The sequence below is a fragment of the Rhea pennata genome, chromosome 2 (genome assembly GCF_028389875.1).
Source record: "Rhea pennata isolate bPtePen1 chromosome 2, bPtePen1.pri, whole genome shotgun sequence".
NCBI classification, from domain to species: Eukaryota; Metazoa; Chordata; class Aves; order Rheiformes; family Rheidae; genus Rhea; species Rhea pennata.
Window position 1 is genome coordinate 73,613,739 of NC_084664.1, and position 20,649 is coordinate 73,634,387.

Sequence of the window (20,649 nt, forward strand, 5' to 3'; positions counted from 1 at the left end):
CGCTACTGAGGGACCTTAACAACTTCACAAAGTACTCTAGAAATTTTGTCATTTCCTCGTGCTTCCGCCTTTATTCTACCTAATCCATTTTTCCAAACAAAAAAAACCTGTTTGTTGTTTGGAACAAACAAACAAACAAAAAAACTTCTGGGTTAAATACAATCAGCTTCAAATCATAATAAATTCTGTTTATTGCAAAAAAAAAAACAAGCAATAATGACGTTTCTCTGGGAGACCAATCTTAGGGTATTCAAAATGTCTGATAATTTCTCCGTGATAATTTAGTATCAGCACTTGAGTGGAAATGCAAATTTGAGAACACTTTTGCTTGACTGCCTTTTTTTAACTAAACATAATTGTACTGCATGTATATTGTCACTGGAGCTGCAGTAATTCGTTCCACTGAGCAATCGGATTTTTTTATTGGTGTTTTTTGTCTGCAGTGCCCCAAAGGGTCATGGGGAAGAGTGAGAATGTTTGAAGGTTCTTTTCTTTTTATCTAGCACACAGTGTTTATTCTTTCCTCCTGCACTGAAGAGGACAGAAAATATGAGTTTAACTTTTAAAATCATTTTATCTTTGTGCCTGTCATGTTATGGGTTGCATTCTTTTGCATTTAGATTATTTCTATTTAATCATATCTGTAGCTGTTTTGCAAAGATCTAGCTTTTTAACTTGTAAGACCAAACAGTACAGAATTCACATACACAAGCTTATAATCTACACAGCATCTGAGCCTCAAGCTAGCAAAATGAACAGAAAAAAAGCTTTATCTGAATCACCACCACCAACATAAAACAATGAAAAATCTAACTGAATCACGTTAGGAGAAGCCAGAGTAATTTTTGGCATTAACGAACACATTTGCTGTCTTACAAGGGCCATGCATTCTCTTCCTCTTTAAGATGACACTAGTAAAATTTAGCAAGATTTCCTGATAATAAGCAGAGTTAAACCTGTCTTTTTGTGTTTTTCATAAAAAATGACCAGCATATCATGAAAAAAAAGGAATAATACAGGCAACCTTACAGGCTGGAGGCCAGCTGGATAGAACGTAACTTTGCAGTAAAGGACTGAAGGTCCTGGTGTACAAGAAGATGAACAGCAGTCAGCAGTTTGGCCCTGTGGCAAGGAGGACAATCACAGCTGGGCTGTATTAGCAAATGTACAGCCAGTAGCTTGATGGAAGTTGATTCTTCCCCTCTATCCAGTACATGTGAAACCATATCTGGGGAATGCTGTCCAGTTTCAGGCTTGCCCGTACATGAAAAACATTAACAAATTGAAGGAAGTCCAGAGGAGGAACACTAAGATAGCCAGGGGGCTGCAGCACATGACATATAAAAAGATGAGAGTTGAGTCATTCCAACCTTAAAAAGGCTGAGGGGAGATCTCATTCCTCTCTACAGCTATCTAAAGAGAGAACACAGAAAAGATGGATCCAGATTCTTCTCAAAGGTGCACAGGGATAGGACAAGAGGCAATGAATGCAAGTTGCATTAAGTTCCCATTAGATACTGGGAAAATTTAGTTCACCATGAGAATGGTCAAATACTGAAAAAAAAAATGCACAGAGAGGTTGTGGAAACTGCATCCCTGGAGATATTCAAAATAGGATTGAACAAGGCCCTAAAAAAAATTCAACTAACCAGACCTGCTGTGAGCAGGAGTTTGGGCTGCATGACTTGCTTGTGCGCAGCAAACAAATAACTAACAGATAAGTAGTTTGCACAGCCAAATCCAGACTCCATCCAGACAGTAGCAGAGAACAGTCCATGCACTTCAGGCGAGCAAAGCTCGACTTATTTAGGAAACTGGTAAGTGGGATCCCATGGAGGCAGCTCTGAAGAGTACAGGAACTCTGGAAAGCTGACAAGCCCTCTTGGACAGCATCCTCCAACTCCAGGAATGGTCCATTGCAATATGCAGGAAAACAAACAGATATATCATGAGAATGACTTGGCTGAGCAGGCAACCCAAGACGGAGCTCCAATGCAAAAAGGTAGTATACAGGAGACTAAAGAAGGTACAGTTTACAACAGAAGAGTTTAGAAACATTGCTTGGATGTGAAGAGATGGTATCAAGAAAAACAAAACTCAAATGGAGTTGAGAATTCCAAGAAACACCATAAGCAACAAGGAGAGCTTTTAGCTCTCCTTTACTAGGAAAAGGCTGAGCTTGGAAAACATGGACTTATTGCCATATGGGGCTGGTGATTTTGTGATAGCAGTAATGGAAAGGGTGGAGGCACTCAGTGCAGACTTTCCCTCAGTCTTCACCAGCAGGTTTTCCCAGGTCTCTGTGCTTAGAGAAAGGATTCAAGGAGGAGGGAAACTACCAGCAGTGGAAGACGGAAGTGGGGGAACTACCACCAGAGGAAGACCTATGGCCTACAGCACCAGATGGGCTGTATCTAAGGGTGCTGAGAGAACCAGCTGATGATCTTGCAAAGCCACTCTCAGTCATCTTGGAAAGATTGCACCCAACTTCAAAGAAGGCCAAAAGAACATTCTGGAGAACTGCAGGCCAGTTGGCCTCGCTTCAGCCCCTGGGAAATTCATGGAATAAGTCATCCTGGATGACTGGGCATGTGAAGGAAAAGGAGGTGACTGGGAACAGTCAGTATGAATTTACCAAGGGTAAATCCTTTAAATTTTACCTCTCTTACTTTACAGCTCTTGAATTCCCTTCCTCCAGTTTCTTTTTATGCTGTTTATAGGCTTTCAAATTTATAAATCTATTTATATGCTTTAAATTCCATAGTCAGTACATGTTATTCCTGAACATTTCAAAGTGCAACAAAAAATTAACATTTGAATCACTGCACAAAAAAAGAAAATGCAACCTCAAGAATCAAGGACTCAGTAAGATGAATGAGCTTACAGTCTCAGCAAGAACCAGTAGACAGTTAAAACATCCTCTAACACCCTTACAGTTACTTATAGCAGCTGACGATCTGATCCACTGATCGTCAAGTTTTTAATGCCTCACTGGAGAATGGGAGACTGGTAGCTTTTGCTGAATGATAAGTCATTAGGCTCACGAAACCGCCTACTTGATGTTGACAGATTACTTTTCTGTACAGATTTTTAAAACGCTGAAAAAGCAGTTAATGTTTCCTCTGGAGTCCACATACTCCTATCTCTCTCAATCAAGTTTTCAGTCATGACATGAAAAAGTATATACTGATCCCCCCGCTTATGGACTCCCTCTTTGCCATGGCAAATACAATGCTTCTATGTTAGGGTATTTACCATAAAGGTAAAACATACAATGCAACAGCATGCAAATGTCACATTAATATCATAGCTCGTGTGTATATTTCTTTTGAATGTGGCACTGCTGATATGGAATAAGCTTAAAAAAAATCCCCAAATAAAATATTCCTTCCTCACATCACAGCTCTGATACAAGAAGTCCAAAAGTAAAATGAAGGAAAATTAAAGGAAAAGAGATATCACAAAAGGCAAATGGACTAACATGAAATCATGTAAGCAGAGGAACAGGTAGGAGTTGGAGCAAATACGCTGGTAGATGAAAAAAATATCTAAATTAAGATCTGAACAAAGTAGTCACTGGAATAACCAGTAACAAAATCTCTGTTGCAGCCACAGAGTCTGCCATTTTCTCTTCTTGTAATATCTTTCTTTCCCAAGCTGTATGCCCAACAGGAATGGTCCTTCCCTGAATAATTTAGGATCAGAAGATATCAAATCACATGATTTAATCCAGAGAAATCTGATATTCTTTCTATACACTCCCACTTGATGCAACTGTATCTTCTACAGTTTCTCTCTGTTTGTTCTGGTTCTCCTTGTGGTAACTTGATAGTGTTCCACAGTTCTAATGCTTTCAGTATCACTATCTTCAAGACTACTCTAAACAGATTCAACCATAGACCAATATGCCTTACTTGGTTGCTTGTGCTAGCCACAGCAGTATACAACATCAATAATGAAAGGTTTATGTGGGCACACTTCATCCTTCAACGTGTAATTCACCAGATGGATATAGACCCCTAGAGTATCTGTTTTTTTAAGTTCTACTTTCCTGAGAATCTGATTTATGCACAAACACCTATGCAAGAACATGCCCTAACTGTTCTTAATATAACCTGCTGAGCTAAAGCATTTTACAATGCTTTGGAGAACTTCAAGATAAAAAACACTCTGCACATGACCATCTAATATTGGTACAGCAGAAACCAAATATTATTGTTCTAACAGATTAGTTAGCACAATGCCAGACTAGAATTAAATAAAAAACAGAGACAAAGATTAAAAAATATAGACAATTGATTATTGACTTTTGCATTCAGTCAGTTTACCAAGCAAAGCTGCCCAGTGAAGAGGAGTTCGAAACAAGTTGTCGTAAGACGTCACATTGCAGCCTTCGTAAGAGGTCAGGACATCAACAACAGCTACATTCCCATCAGCAACAGCAAAATGAAGGGGAGTTCTCCCTTCGTAGTCTTGCCAGTTAAGCAGAGATTCTGTAGGTGCAGCTTCCTTTAAAAAGATTAAAAAAAAACTAAAAATGTTTATTCTGAAGAGAAAAACTATACCCTCTTCACAAATTTTTTAAGTTTTAGAATAAGAAGGAGATAAACTGTCCATATTCAGCAGAAGACAGCTGTACAATCAAATACTTCTGTTATAACATAGGTGATTTTCAAATATTTTTGTGTGTGTTTTTTTATAGGTGCATCTCAATTATTGTACAAGATTTGATTTTTGATACACACCCTGTGATCTGTAGTGCAAGTGGTTTCTTACAGAGGAGCCTTAAAAGACTAATCAGGCACTTGCAAAAATAACTGTATCTTCTTAACCTATTTTCTAAGTTGAACATGATCTATATATCTTCACATTTTTCTCCTAAGACACTCTACTTTTGCACAAATTTTTCTTATGGTTTTCATCACAATACTTTTATAACATCTTAAAACCCCATGGCTATCAGAGTATTCCGAAAGGAGATGTTAAGGTATCCAGCTGGCAGAATAGAAGAAAGAAAGAATTTCCAATTAATGTATCTACTAGAGGCTGAATTTTGAACAGAAAACATCTTTAGAAGCCTTGTGGTTAGACATTTCATCATATAAAATGGACATAAATAGTTATAACTTGATTTTTCACCCCATTTTCTTAAAAACAAACAAACAAACAAAAATACCACCAAACCCTCACACTGAATTACTTTCATATAAGGCCTACAGCTATGTAATTTCATATTATAGTAGTTTCCTCTCTCATCAACTTTATTCTAGAAAGATTTCTTTTCAACATCTAGTCAGGCAAAAGAGCAGAATAAATGCAAATGAAAATCATTTTAGCACTGCAGAGATCTCCAAATGGCCAATGTCATAAAACCCCCATAAAATACAAAATCTAACTTTCATTTTCGTGAAAAAAAGAGGTTATCTCCGGGGGGGGAGGCGGGGAGGGGCTGCAGGAAGAAGATAAGAAAACTTAGGAACTCAGGTGGCAGGACACTAAGTATCTGGAGCACAAGCAGAACATTAAAACAAGGGCTTAAATAAACTATAAGGAGAAAGCTTACTGTTTTATCTTCAACAATTCAGAACAATTCCCCAAAGTCAAGAGAATTTTAAGTCACAGTAACTTTCAACAATAGTGTGGATCTCAAATCATGATGATAACTGAGAAAAAAAAATATCCTGAAAATATCGTGGCAGACCATGTCCTACAACACGTTTATGAAACAGTGCAGGGAGAGGAAAAGAGGACAGGGGAAGAAGACACTCTGATCAATGCATTTTGTTACCAAAACAGAACAAGTTCCTGACTCTCTTCTCATTAAATTAATTCCATCTTTTCCTACTTATCTCAATAGATCCATGAACAGGCCATAAATCACTTGCATTTGCATTATTTAAAATGCAGTAAGCATTACATAGAAAACTAACATCTCACACTGATGATGATAAATCAAAATACAGAAAGTCAGGAAATTCTAGAATTATGGTTTTCAACACAATATTAATTTACCAAGCTTGTATATTCTGTATGTTTTATTTAACAGATAAAAAATACACTTAGAACTATATTTAATCATATTTCCTAAGTGCAATCTGGCTAAATTAATATTGCAGGAGTAACCTCAACTCTGGAATGTCCTGAATCTTTGTTTCTTAGTGTCTTTACTTTCTAACAATGCCAACTTAAATTATTTTAATTTAATTTATTTAGACATCAACATATTTTAGACAGTATACATAATCACTAATAAAACGCCCCATCTTCCACATCTGAAAAATGTCACAATATTTTATATCAGTAGTATTAGTTAGCCATATCTTGATAGAAAAAAAATAATGTACTCAAAACATACTGTAGTTCACTCTGGTAGGCAGCCACTAGCATGATCGCAGAAGGTCAGAAACATAAAAAGTTGATAAATGTGAATTTGTCTTGCCAAAAATAAAACTGAAGTTAACGTTGTTACATACACAAACCATAATAATCAAAGCAAGCATACTGCTTATTTTAGTAAGTATTCAAAAGCATTTGATCTGAGCCATTAGAGTGAAAAGTGAAGATTTATGTTCTTCTCTTTCTTTATTAACTCTCAAGACACAGCTAACTGACATTATGCTTACTTTCTGTCTGTTCAAATTGCTCAGCAGAGGGAGTGTAGAGCCCACCACAAAAAATTCGGAAGGGACCGTTATGAGAATCATTTTTAAAGAATGACTAAATATGAACCGCAACACAAATAGAAGTTAATACTGAAATTCTAACCGCATCTGAGCAAAATGTGTTTGAACGTTTCTTCTTCTCTTTAATTTATTGATGTGATATGGAAAGCTGATTTTTCATCCTTCCAAAACACAAAACTTTTAACAAAATATGTTAAATAAATAATGTGTAAAAACTTGTGCCTGAAAGTCACTAATGTTCCGCAGAACACATCCTTGTAACTTGCAGTATTACCATTCCAAAATGGTAGAGACTTTAAATTATAAAGCCTGTATTTATATTCTAGTCTATAAGCCTTATGTGCTCCATTTTCACTGTATTTCATGGATTTCAGTATTGGATGCAACCAATTGTGCCTAACTGACACCCCTGCAAATTCAATCTACTTTTTCAGCATTTGATTCTCTTTTCATTATTATTTATTTTTACAATCACAATGCCCAGAAGTGCTAGTCATTGAGCAAAATTGCACTGGCCCAAGTACTGTACAAACATGAAACAGAAAAGGGATGCATGCTCACTTTTAAAAATCTTAAGAGAGGAAACAATAGACGGATACATTCAGAGAAGGGAGCACAGAAAGATAAGACAGTATTTTGTACAGACTGCAGTGTCAATAAAATCAGCAGCTTAACTGTTGTCAAGTTTTTGTAAAGCAACATTGGAGTTGTCTGAGGAAGACACTGGAGAATAACAATTTTCTGTGGATTTATTCAAAGCTGTTAAAGATAACATGAGAGAAACACCACCAGTGTTGTTTTTCATAATTCAGCAAATGGGCAACAGAGGCTGCCAGTAGAGCTTGACCAGAGAGAGATGTCAATATCTGGCTGCTGTCTGAGCAATGTCACATAGTTTATCCTACTCTATCATGAAAATTAAGATAAATGGTTTGTGCTGGATATAATAAAAATGAGAAGCAACAGTGGCACAGAGTGATAGGCTTTCTGCATTGCTATCATTACACGACAATATTTTGGTGAACTTGGGTAATAATGTAAATCATGACACAGGATGGCAGAAATTCTAACTGTATGGGTGGATTATGAACTATTATTAAGACTATGGAATTAACCTGGATGTGAAAATCTAGAAGAGGGATGAGAATCAAAGATGATGCTTGAACAACATATCTGGCAACTAGGTAATATGGTAAACAGTAACAAAGAAAGGATGCAAGCTCTTCTTTAGATGTGTTGAGTTAAACTCACTAGGTAGATATCTATACAGAAAAATAAAAAAAAACATTTAAATCTGGACACAAGAAAAGACTGTTCTAATGAGTGAAGTTCAGAAGCATCAACAAAAAAGATGGTACTATCTTACTCCTATCAATAAGCATACAAAGGTATAACTATTTGGAATATTAACAACTTGGCTGATGCATGAAAAACCCTAGAGGAAATGAAAAACGTGCTTTTAACTGTCAGAGTAAACAATGAACAAAAAGCCTTGATATGATCAGGCTTCCCTATTACCTAAGCAGAATCTTTGAGTTTACCTTCAGTAGGAGATGAATGTTTTTAAAAGTTGAAAAATATCTGTCTTGAATAGCTCTGAAAAAGTATTAACTTGAAAACAGCAATCCTTTCCTACTTTTCAGCAAGTTTCTTTCTCTAGTCTGGCAGAAAAATATATGGCATATATAAATAAGAACTACTTTAACAATCATAACAATCAAACAAAATAAATTTTTTCATGATCAAGTCCAAATTAAAAATATCTTGAATAAACAGAAGTAATATGGAAATAAAATTGCATTAATATAACATTGGAAATGTCTCCAAAACTATTTTATAGTGAAAAATGACAACTGTAAGATTATCACTGTGATTTGGGGGAGAAAAAAAATATCAAATTGAATTTTCATAGGCTACAAGTTACATTCTCAACTTGCAAACCAACCACACAAACAGACATAAAAGTTGTTATTGTTAGCTTACAACCAACATGCCAAGTTTTGAAACAACTTCAAAAGACAGAAATAGGTAAATTGTTGCAATATGAGAGAAAAACTCCATTGTAACTGTTGTACTTTTCAACATTTTTGAAGTTCAGTGATTTCCACAGAAAAAAAAATCAAGGTAAAAATCAAGCTAAGCATCTGATTGTTGTCATTGTAGTTGTCAGTGGAGAAAATGAAACTGAAAGGCTGCAGAAAAATACATGCCATGAAGGAAGGATTACTTAATCTGTACAGAAAGATTTTTGGAGAGTTTCTCAGTAAATTGGTCAAGGGCTCACTGATAAATTGATCAGATACATCCTACAATTCTGACTCAACAGTAAGGAATGAGATTGCTCAATACAGTTAACTGGAAGTAAATTTGCAAATAAGGAAGAAAAGACACACAAAACAGCTCACTGTGGAAAAGGCAACTGACATGAGTAATATGATTGGCTATTTTAACTAGGAGAACTTGTAAACTCTTCCTCCCTCCTTCTCCTAAAAACATACTGTTAACACACCAAACTAATATGAACAGCATTCATAACCCAGGATTTATAGCAAGGAGATTCACTAGTATTTAAGCAGACAAAGTATTTGTATCTCAGTAACAGAATACATACAAAAAGGGTTATATATAATAGACTTTCTTACCAGAATACATTTCACTGTGTGGATTGCACTAGGGTCCTTGTTGTTAGCTGCCCAGTGAAGTGGGATTTTTCCTTCAATATCAGGGATTCCAATATTTGAATCATGCTTTATGAGAAGTTTCACGTGCTCTGGGTTATTGTAATAGGCACTCCAATGCAATGCAGTTTGCTGGGACACAATATTCAGAAGTTTTATAAAAATGTCAAAAAAGGAACAGAAGATATAAAGTTCATTAGAACTTGTAATATATTCATGACATTTAGATTACATTTTCATACAATCACACAGAAAAGTTGAGATTGGAAGGGGCCTCCAGAGATCATCTAGTCCAATCTCTCTGCTCAAAGCAGGGTCAGCTAGAGCAGGTTGCCCATGGCTGTGGGCAGTTGAGTTCTCAGTATCTCCATGCATGGAGCCTCCACTCTGAACAGTCTGTTCAGTGCTTGACCATCCTCATTGTAAACTTTTCTCTTATGTTTAAATAGAATTTTCTACATATCTATTTGTGCCCATTGCCTCTTGTCCATTCACTGGATACTACTGAGAACAGGCTGGCTCAATCTTCATTACACTCTCCCATCAAGTGTTCATACACACTGATAGCATCCTTCCAAGCCTTCTTTTCTCCAGGCTAAACAATTCCAGCACTCTCAGCCTCTCCTTGCAGGATAGATGCTCCAATCTCTTAATCATCTTTTTGGCCCTGCACTAGATTTGCTCCAGTATGTCCATGTTTCTCTTGTACTGTGGAGCCCAGATCTGGACACACCAGGTGTGTGTCCACTACACTACAGATGTGATCTCACAAGTGCTGAGTAGAGGGGAAAAATCATCTGCTGGTGACTGCATTCCCAGGACAACCCAGGACACTGTTGACCTTCTTTGCTACAAGGGTACACTAATGACTCATGCTCAACTCTGTGTGCAGTAGAACCCCTGGGTCCCTTTTAGCCAAGCTGCTTTCCAGCCTGTACTGATGCATGGGGTTATAACAGAATCATAGAAAAAGCAAGCTTGGAAGGGACTTCTGGAGATCATCTAGTCCAACCTCCCTCCTCAGCAGGGTCACCTCGAGCGTGTTAGACAGGGTTGCATCCAGACAGGCCTTGAAGATCTCCAGAGAAGGAGACTCCACAACCTCTCTGGGCAACCTGTTCCAGTGCTCTGTCACTCTCACAGTGAAGAAATTCCTCCCCACATTCAGACGAAACTTCCTGCGGTTCGATTTCTGCCCATTGCCTCTTGTCCTGTCACAAGGGACAACTGAAAAGAGTTTGTCCCCATCCCCTTGACACCCTCCCTTCAGGTACTTATAGGCATTGATAAGATCCCCTCTCAGTCTTCTCTTCTCCAGGCTGAAGAGGCCCAGCTCTTGCAGCCGTTCCTCATAGGGCAGGTGCTCCAGCCCTCTGATCATCTTTGTAGCCCTATGCTGGACTCTCTCCAATAGCTCCATGTCTCTCTTGTCCTGGGGAGCCCAGAACTGGACACAGCACTTGAGATGAGGCCTCCCCAGAGCTGAGCAGAGGGGCAGGATCACCTCCCTCGACCTGCTGACAACACTCTTCCTAATGCACCCCAGGATACCATTGGCTTCCTTGGCCACAAGGGCACATTGCTGGCTCATGGTCAATCTGTCATCCACCAGCACTCCCAGGTCTTTCTTTGCAGAGCTGCTCTCCAGAAGGTCAGCCCCCAGCTTGTACTGGTGCCTACAGTTATTTTTCCCTAGGTGCAGGATTCTGCACTTGCCCTTGTTGAACCTCATGAGGTTCCTCTCCGCCCAGCTCTCCAGCCTATCCAGGTCTCTCTGAATGGCAGCACAGCCCTCAGGTGTGTCAGCCACTCCTCCCAGCTTGGTATCATCAGCAAACTTGCTGAGGAGGCACTCTGTCCCTTCATTCAGGTCATTGATGAAAAAGTTGAACAGGATGGGACCCAATACTGAGCCCTGGGGGACACCACTAGCCACAGGCCTCCAACGGGACTCCACGCCACTGAGGACGACCCTCTGAGCTCTGCCTTTCAGCCAATTCTCAAGCCACCTCACAGGCCACTTGTCTAACCCACGTTTCCTGAGCGTGCCTAGGAGGATGTTATGGGAGACAGTGTCAAAAGCCTTGCTGAAGTCAAGGTACACAACGTCCACTGCTCTCCCCTCATCTCCCCAGCCAGTCATTCCATCAGAGAAGGCTATCAGATTGGTTAAGCAGGATTTCTCCTAGGTGAATCCATGCTGACTCCTCCTGATCACCTTCTTTTCCTCCATATGCCTGGAGATGACGTCCAGAATGAGTTGTTCCATCACCTTTCCAGGGATGGAGGTGAGGCTGACTGGCCTATAGTTGCCTGGGTCCTCATTCTTGCCCTTCTTGGAGTGACACTGGCTTTCTTCCAGTCCTCAGGCACCTCTCCAGTTCTCCAGGACCTTTCAAAGATGAAGGAGAGTGCCTTTGCAACAACATCTGCCAGCTCCCTCAGTATCTGTGGGTGCATCCCATCAGGGCCCATGGATTTGTGGATGTCTAGCCTGTCCAGAAGGTCTCGAATCCTATCCTCTTCAACTGAAGGAAACTCTTCCCTTCTCTGGACTTTCTCCCTCTCATCCAGGCTGCAGGATTCCTGGGGGCTGCCCTTAGCAGTGAAGACTGAAGCATAGAAGGCATTCAGTAATTCTGCCTTCTCTGTATCCTTCGTCACCAGGGCCCCTGCCCCATTCAGTAGCGGGCCCACATTTTCCCTAGTCCTCCTCTTGCTGCTGATGTATTTGAAGAAGCCCTTCCTATTGTCCTTAACATCCCTTGCCAGACTCAATTCCAACTGGGCCTTAGCCTGCGTCTCAGCACCTCTACATATTCTGACTGCATTCCTATAATTCTCCTAACTAGCCTGTCCCCTCTTCCACATTCCGTGTATTTTCTTCTTCTGTCTGAATTTGGCCAAGGGCTCCTTGCTCATCCATGCAAGTCTCCTGCCCCTTTTGCTGCACTTCTTACTCATAGGGATGCACCGCTCTTGACCTTGGAGGAAGTGATGTTTGAATACTAGCCAGCTCTCCTGGAGCCCCATTCCTTCTAGGGCCTTAACCCATGAGACTCCACCAATTAGGTCTCTGAAGAGCCCAAAGTCCGCTCTCCTGAAGTCCAGGGTTGCAATCCTGCTTGTTGCCTTAGTTATTCTTTCCCAAGTGCAGGACTTGGTACTTCCCTTTGTTGAACATACTTTTGAACTGAATTTTATTGAGCTTTCTTGAGCCACCTACGTAACATTTTGAAATGCAGAAAATAATTATTTGTAGTGGTATCATATGAATTATAATCTATTATGGTATACAAATTATGCAAATATGTTTCAAAATAATATGTACGACATATTTAAGGCCAAATCTCATTCCACTGGTATCTTCAGAAAATGTAGGTTTATTCTAGGTAGATCTAAAAAAAGTCATAATCTTCACAATTTGTTTTGTGTATTCTGCTCATTTGTTTTATTGATTATCAACAGTTATTACTCCATTAAAGATACTTGCAACACAAGAATGTATCCTCCAAAGTTACTGTTTTGGAGAGTATCACAGATTCCACTGCAGTCATGGAAGTTATTCAGGCAGATAAGGCTTTATTTTTAGAACAACATTGTTCATTCCATCTGAATCCTACAATTCCTTGCACTCCTGTGCAAGACACATGGACAAGCCATGACACTGCCCCAGTTCCCTTACAATTTTGAGTAGAATCCCAAGAAATCTGCAACCCAGGGATAGACAGCTACCAAATGATCTACATTACATTGAAAAATTAGCTAACATAGGGTAGAAATAACAGTCTTGTATTTTAAAGTAAGCAACAGTCTTTGTCTCTCACCACTGCTTTGTGGTAGGGACAACACACGTTAAACAAAACTCAGCATGAGTCCCATCTACCTGAGCAGGACTAGATACTCACAAATCTTTCATACTGAGGCCTGAATTATGTCTAAGTCACAACATCTTATGTGATACTCACACTGAGAAGCACTTACACTTGATATAAAAGTTTATTGCTACACACATAATTGTATGAGGACTTCTTGGACTCAGGAAAAAGAATACTCTGTCCAAAGTACTTGGTCAATGAACGTGCAATGAAGAAAGGTACAGCAATTTCAGCATTGGAGAAAATTTCTGACTTAGATAAAAAGTGATCATGTCCAAGTTTGAATGACTATCTGAAGTAGACCTCAAAGCTAGAGCTCAAGAATACCTCAAAGTCAGAGTTTGGTCTCTCTTAAATTTGGAAATCTCTTGGAATGTTAGAAATTGATAGAGAAGTATACAAAAACATTATTTTCCACCAGAGGAAGAGGACAGTAAATACTTACTCTGGACTCAGATCCATCTTGAGAAAAAATTTTGATGTTCCGTATTGTCCTTGATTACTCCAAATTCTATGGGTTGAATGTTATTTAATCTATCTTCCTCTGATCAATGGTAGTTGAATAAAACATCAAAAGACAGTGCATGCCCCTACTGCCAATTCCTGAGTATTGTCAGTGGCTTTTTACAGGCATCATCAATGTTCATAATTATATAAGCAAACTATAATTTTTTAATAGTAAAATGTCAGTAGATTAACAATTGCTTTATTTATCAGACATCTCTCTCAACTGCTGAGTAGTAGTAGGCAGTAAAATAGGGAATGGATTTTATTTCTCCCTGTCACCTCCTCCCACCCCGGCAAAATATTATGTAGTATTTTGATATGAAAATGTTGAAAAATAACTGTTCCAGGACATTTGTGTATATTCCCTCAATAATCTGGATTGGAATCCTTGGACAGTCAGATAGAACATATGAGATCACTAGCCTATTCTTTACATGTCTGAAGAAAGTCAAAAAAGGAGCTCATTTTTTTTGTGTTTGTTGCTTTAGGTTGCTAGTTTAGTACCATGGTAACAGAATATGATACTTCAACCTCTTTGTCTACTGGGTAGTTCACTGAAAACATGCTCATTCTGAGATATAATTGTAGGGGCTGCAAGAAAGGTAAGATAACTGATATCCCTTAAGACAATGCAGAGCATAACATCACAAAACATGCTTGAACCATCACAGCCTGTTAGGATTTGAATTGAAGAACCTTTAGCAACAGAAATTTGTAGTCAGTTTACATAGATTATTTCTTAAGTGGAGCTCACCAGTATCCCTAGAAATTGACAGATGCAATGAAAGCAAAAACTTTTGATTATCAAGAGGCCTAGCCAACGTTGTCCTTGTTTACTGACTTCTCCCAGTTGCAAACTACTTTTCAGCCTGTTCATTACATGAAAATCACTATAAAAGACAGTTGTTCTCTCTTATATTCAAGAATGATATTTGACAATCTTGATGTACATAGTTACAATAAGGGTAATGAATAAACTACATGCCCAACAGGGTTCAACTTCTTGGACTCTGTCACTTAGAGTGCCTTTCATCAACCTGAATTCCATCTTCATCTGCTGTGATTACTCACGACATGAACTGGAATAAAAGCACTCTACATTTTGTGGAAAATCTGGCAACGCTTTAATATTGCTTTGGAAATCAGCTGAACAAAAGGCAAGGTTCATAAAAGGTTTTGGTTGGTTTCCATATACCTTTGTTAATCAATTATTGTGGTCAGGAAGCCAGCATGACCTTTCCAGAATGACTGTTGTGATTCTAGCCATTCTATATGTTAGATTATCTAGAGGGCAAGCAGCTGATTGCTAGGCCAGAGGCAGATTCAACTGCTTTGGAGGGGGCAGAAGATCCGTTTGACGGAAACAGGGCTTGCAGCTGTCTTGTCTTGCTTCCTGATAAGTGGCAAGATAAGTGGCAGATTCATGCCTGACTAGAAGAGTTTTTTGCACAAGTTCTAAAATCACTTACATGTTATGGGAAGGAGACCTGATGAGTGCTTAGAAATGTCGAGAGCCATTACTGATGCATACAGTTGTACCCAGCACCATGTCTACTTTGCCAATGGTAGTTCCAGAATTTTTTCCTCTCTTTTTTGCTATTTATCTTAACAATGTCTAACTTTCTGTTGCCATATCCTTAGGGGAAAAAATGGCATTAGAGAAATTAATATATTTGGATTATTTGGAAGAAATCTCTTTCAGATATGAGGTGACACACATAAACTGCTTAAAGCACGTGACGTCTGTACCAGACATCTCAGATTAATGAGTTCACAATGAGAATTACCAGAAGTTTGCTAACGGTAATATGATAATCTCCCAAACAGAACATGCATCAAACATGCCAACAGAAGGGATGAATCTGTTTCATTCAAAAGCAAAGAAATCCAAAACCTCAAAATTCCTTAACTAAGAGTGCCTGTCAGGACTGTGTGCATGTCCTGTGCTTCCTCATACCCTACTGTTAACATCACTACACAATGCAACTGTTTCACAGTGGTTTGAAACCAAACACCGATAAACACTCAAACTTAAGAGCCATACTAATAACAGTCACCTCAAAAAAATCCAGTTACTATATGGTAATTAGCCATTCCTTCTTTTATAAGCATTAGTGTGCTACTATTGTTGGCTGGCAATCTTATTTATCAAGAGAGGCAGATAAGATCCACCAGTTGTTTAGAAACAGTAACACTTTCCCTCTAAGATAAGTCACCTGTACTAGCTGCTCATTTTAAAAATTGTTCTTTTTAACAAGCATCAGTAAACACAAGACTTAGAATTCAGTGTGTTTCTTAAGCAGGTTGATAATCAGTCTAGTGGAACACAACTTAATATTGCAAAGGGGCATCAGACAACTCATAACAACATATGCACTATATGATATCCTTGGAAAGCCATCTGGAGACTTCCATGCCTTTCAAGCATTGTTTACTACCACAGAAGCAGAAAATGAATGTGAAGGACCTTGTTCTGAGAAGGCAGTACTATAAAGCTCTGTAGATGTTAAAGTACATTTTCTCCTGAAGTTCACAGCTTCATAAAACACTGGCAGCAAATTTTCTGCTGCAAATTTGTCTATTTTTATATAATAATAATGAACTTGAGAGTTCTTATCTTCCTGTCAGAAAATCTTCTTTATAAACCGCACTATACAATTTTGCAGGCCACAAAGTCGCATTTGATTAGAAGACCCTAAAAATTGTCCATTTTTATTTAAAGAAATGCAGAAAAAAAAATAGTTTACCAGACAGATCTAGCCTACAGATATTTTAATCCTTGGACCACCCCTGTTTAAATGGTATTTCCATTGCAGCGTGCAGTTTGACCATGACTCAGAATTAACATACAGATAGAAGTACTCTCCTAGATGCATATTTGTATTGCTGTTACAAGGATAGAGTCTGACACAAGACTCTTCCTAGCTATCACTATCTGCAGAATGTCATTCTCATTAGACCTCTTATTGACTAGATAGCAAAAAGACTATCAAAGTGAGATCTCTAAGGGGACTGTGATCCATTAAAAAAAAACTTAAAGCTTTTCCATAATAAGCAGAGCTGAGGTAACAAACTGATCTGGAGACCAACAGAAGATCTTACTATGAAAATGGACGGTGAAGAGCCTGTGCCTCCTAAATTTGTTCTCCTAGATCAACTATTGGATTAAGAATTCTACTGACAACAGAGATTCTTCCTGGACAGTGGTAAGCTGATCTATAAAGCAGAGCAGCAAGCAGGGAAGCATTCAGTATCATCCCAAGAGACAGAACAAGTGACTGGACCAGTACAAAAGCCAGCTGGCTTCTAACATGTTCCTTCACTGCTACCTATGGACTATGTGAGATGGTGGCTCTTTTCTCTATTCTGCTGTACCTAATGAATATATCATTTCATAGCACCTATGGATGGCTGTGTCAATTCTAAAACCATTTTGGTGGCTGCCAGTGCAGGGCCAAATCAGTCACACAGTGACAGGATCAATGTGTGCCAACAGCAAACCTGCATTTAGCCAAGGACCAAAGGAATTTCCTTTTTCATTCATCTTTGATATCTACATAGACCTTGAAGATTTTTGCACAAATCTTTCCAATAATTCTTTGTGTTACCTGATTCTAAATTCCTTCTACTACTCCAAAGTTAAGAAGATCCAATGCAAAGAATAATGGCGAACATCACTGTTCAAGAGTGGAATTCAAATGGGTATTTTTGGATTTCCAAATGGACAACAAGGGCAGATGAGCATCCACTTCATATGCAGAACGTTTCCAAGGAAGAAAAGCAAGATAAGCACGTTATCTGCTTTCTAACAAGGATCAGACAATCACAGAAAAGCTTACATCTTAAAATCAATGGATTTTGAATATTGTATTAGGTATTATTAGTACTCTCAACATGAATGTCAATGAACTCAGTACAATGAATTGATACACTATTATTAGCTGGCAAACATTAATATTTTTAATGGCAAACAGTAAAATATCAATCTCACCTACCATTTTGAAGAGTCAAAAAACATCCGTTAAGCACAGAAATAACAAATTTATTTTTCACATGTAACAGATGCAAGACCAATTTCCAAGGCTGCTAGCACTATGTCTTAAGAGAAGCAGTATTTTACCTTATTTCTGTCTTGTGTATCCACTTCTCCAGGTGCCATATGTTTTAGCAGCAAAGCCAAACATTTTGGGTTTTTGTGACGTGTAGTTAAATGTAATGGTGTCATATCCTCTAAGTCCTTCTGCATCCAGTTCCCTCTACGAGCCAGCAGAAGTTTCATGAAACGGTAATTTCCCTGGGTAAGGAAAAAATATATGAAATTTATTCCAGTTAATCAATCCAGATGATGATACTGCTTAGTTATACTTACTATTGTATAAAATGGCCTAAAAAGCCCAGCACCAGTCATAAGTTCTGGCAATCTCTAACAAAGACCTATTGTTAAAAAGCATTAACTCCTGATTTTTAAATTTATTTTCCTATTTGCTATCAGCTTTGTATCTTCCTATAATGTACTGTATAAGACAACAGCCAATAAGAAAGACATTGTTGTAAGACTCCAACATTGTAAGACTCCAACATTGTCAAGAGTTTCTTCAGTGTCATATGTCTCGAAAAAACATTTCTCCACTTATGTCAAATACATTTTATAAAAACTATCTAAACTGCAGAAGCTGCTGATTTCAATGTGTTCTCTCTCTCTTGGCTAACAAATATTTTAAAAAATAAGACAAGCAAAAGCTTATATATTTATTTTCATTTTTTCCCTTTTATCCTTTTGCTTTTATAATTTGCATGATTACATTTGCTCCCACTAATTTTATTCATTTTTGACAATCTCATATGCTCATTTTTCTGCATGATCATTCTTTTCTACAAACTACTTCTTATTTCTTTTTCTTTTTAGTATTTGTTTTTTGGAAAACATTTCCAAGTGCACCTTCTCCAAGATCATTAAGGTATTGCAAGGTAGACAGCCTATGAAATAAAAAGTCTTCCTAATTTGAGGAAACTTAAAAAATATATATTTATCTGAATATCTTCACAAAAGACACAGGTTAGGTCTCTGAAGTAGTGTATCTGGCATAACTTCATAAGCATCCAATAACTACGAGTGACAGAAAAAGCTAACCTAATGGGAGGGAGGAAAAACGAAGTTCAAAATATACAAGATTACAACAGTTGTCTGTGACCAACTCCAGGAAGTAATGATGTTAACATAATTTTCAATGAAGTTCACAGGAATGGTACACAAGAATGCAAAAGCCATTCAGTGCTTTGTAGCTGTCTGAAAATGGCAAGAGACTGTAAATTTCAGGGACAGATTTGCAAAAACAAAAAAAGATATAAAATACAAAGAACAGAGAGAAAGGGCAATTCTGCACTCATGCCCCAGGGAACTCAAAGGCAGGAAATCTTCAGAACAAGTCATAGTTCAGCCTCTACAAACACCATGTAAAAACTGAATGAAGACCACCTGTTTCATGATTTCATTTCAATTAAACACATGCAGGAGACAGCAAGGTGGACAGGTATCAGGCAAGGAATAAAAACAAAAGAAAGATTACAATTTTCAAAATGAGAGTAAGAGAATGACAAGGAACGATTCAGAGACAGATAATATCTACTCATCTGAATAAGTAAGAGCTACCTGAAAAAAGTGTTTCTTACATTTTTAAATTAGGAATTGTATCTCAGTTTTGATCTACTATATGCATGATGAATGGACGGAACAACTAGCTTTATAATATTCATTTAAAATATTTAACACACTGGACTTTAGATCTAGCTTGTCAAAAAGAATAATGTATACATGCTCCTATGAGGGAGTAAAAATTGAGTATGGATCCCAAAGAAAACAGTCTGGCTCTACTTCTCAAAACACTGAGGTCAAAAATTAAGGATATAGTCATGCAATCATTATGAAGTTGTAGTGATTTAAGGTACGGCCAGCCTTGACTTGCTATTGCCCATTACTTGCAAGTTATTTCTGATAGAATCGAAAAGCTACACAGGATACTTTGTTATTTTTTGGTTCCACCTCACTTCAATGCAAAGTCTATTGGGTTTTTCCAAAATCATCTTCAGCAATAAATCCAGCTGAGGATGAGTAACAAACAGCTAGAGTAGTTAACTCTTAAAACAAAAACATTCGAATCTGGAAAAGCTTATGCAATCATACTTCAAACATACCTCTTCTTCCACACTCTAACTTTTAACCTTTCCTAAAGAGAAAAGGAGAGTGCAATCATTTTGCTTACTGTTTCCCAATCTTTCCCAAAATATATAATGTTTTTGCCAATTTCATATACTGACAATTTAAGTAATCAATGTCCCATAAATATCATGAAAATAGAAAACTCTGAAGAAAAGGTAAATTATATTAATTTGCCCACTCAGGGAAAAGCTGCAGCATTTGATCAAGTTTTATTAAACAAAGTACAAAGGAAAAATGAGACACAAATCAATCGAAGTCACATCTTCAGATTCTGCTGGTTATGGAACTACCTGTAAATTAATGTTTTTCAATCTGTACGTTTCTTCTATAAATCCTGTATTTTAACTTAAACCCTTCAAGCTGTCCTTGGAAAAAAAAAAGGAAGAAGAGGTAGCCAGGTATACACATGTCAGCATTACTAATGAATAGGTGCACTTCTTGTATGTCATACAACTCAGCTTTGAATCATACTGTTAGTATAATGGTAGGGTGGAGATGAGCCAAAGGATTCCAGAGACCACCACAGTATCCAGTCACAAGGCATAAAAATACTCCAGTTTCCTTTTTCATAGGGTGGTACAGCAGTCATAGAGACTAGAAGGGTAGATTTTACGTATGTTACTCTTCTGGCCTTTGCCTAATAAAAATGGAGAAGTTGAGCCTTATGTAGGCAGAGTAGATTTCAG

At 37.9% G+C, this 20,649-nt stretch overlaps 1 protein-coding gene across 8 annotated transcripts in view; it reads right to left on the reverse strand.

Annotated features, from left to right (window-relative positions):
* The window catches only part of INVS (inversin), a 108,555-nt gene that overhangs the window by 42,539 nt on the left and 45,367 nt on the right, over positions 1–20,649 (reverse strand). For all 8 annotated transcript variants that reach the window (XM_062569724.1, XM_062569729.1, XM_062569727.1 and 5 more), the window contains 3 exons: positions 17,867–18,040; positions 9,326–9,493; positions 4,329–4,509 (listed from right to left, as the gene is read on the reverse strand). In XM_062569724.1, the coding sequence (XP_062425708.1) occupies positions 4,329–4,509; positions 9,326–9,493; positions 17,867–18,040 (523 nt within the window). The remainder of the gene's footprint in view (positions 1–4,328; positions 4,510–9,325; positions 9,494–17,866; positions 18,041–20,649) is intronic.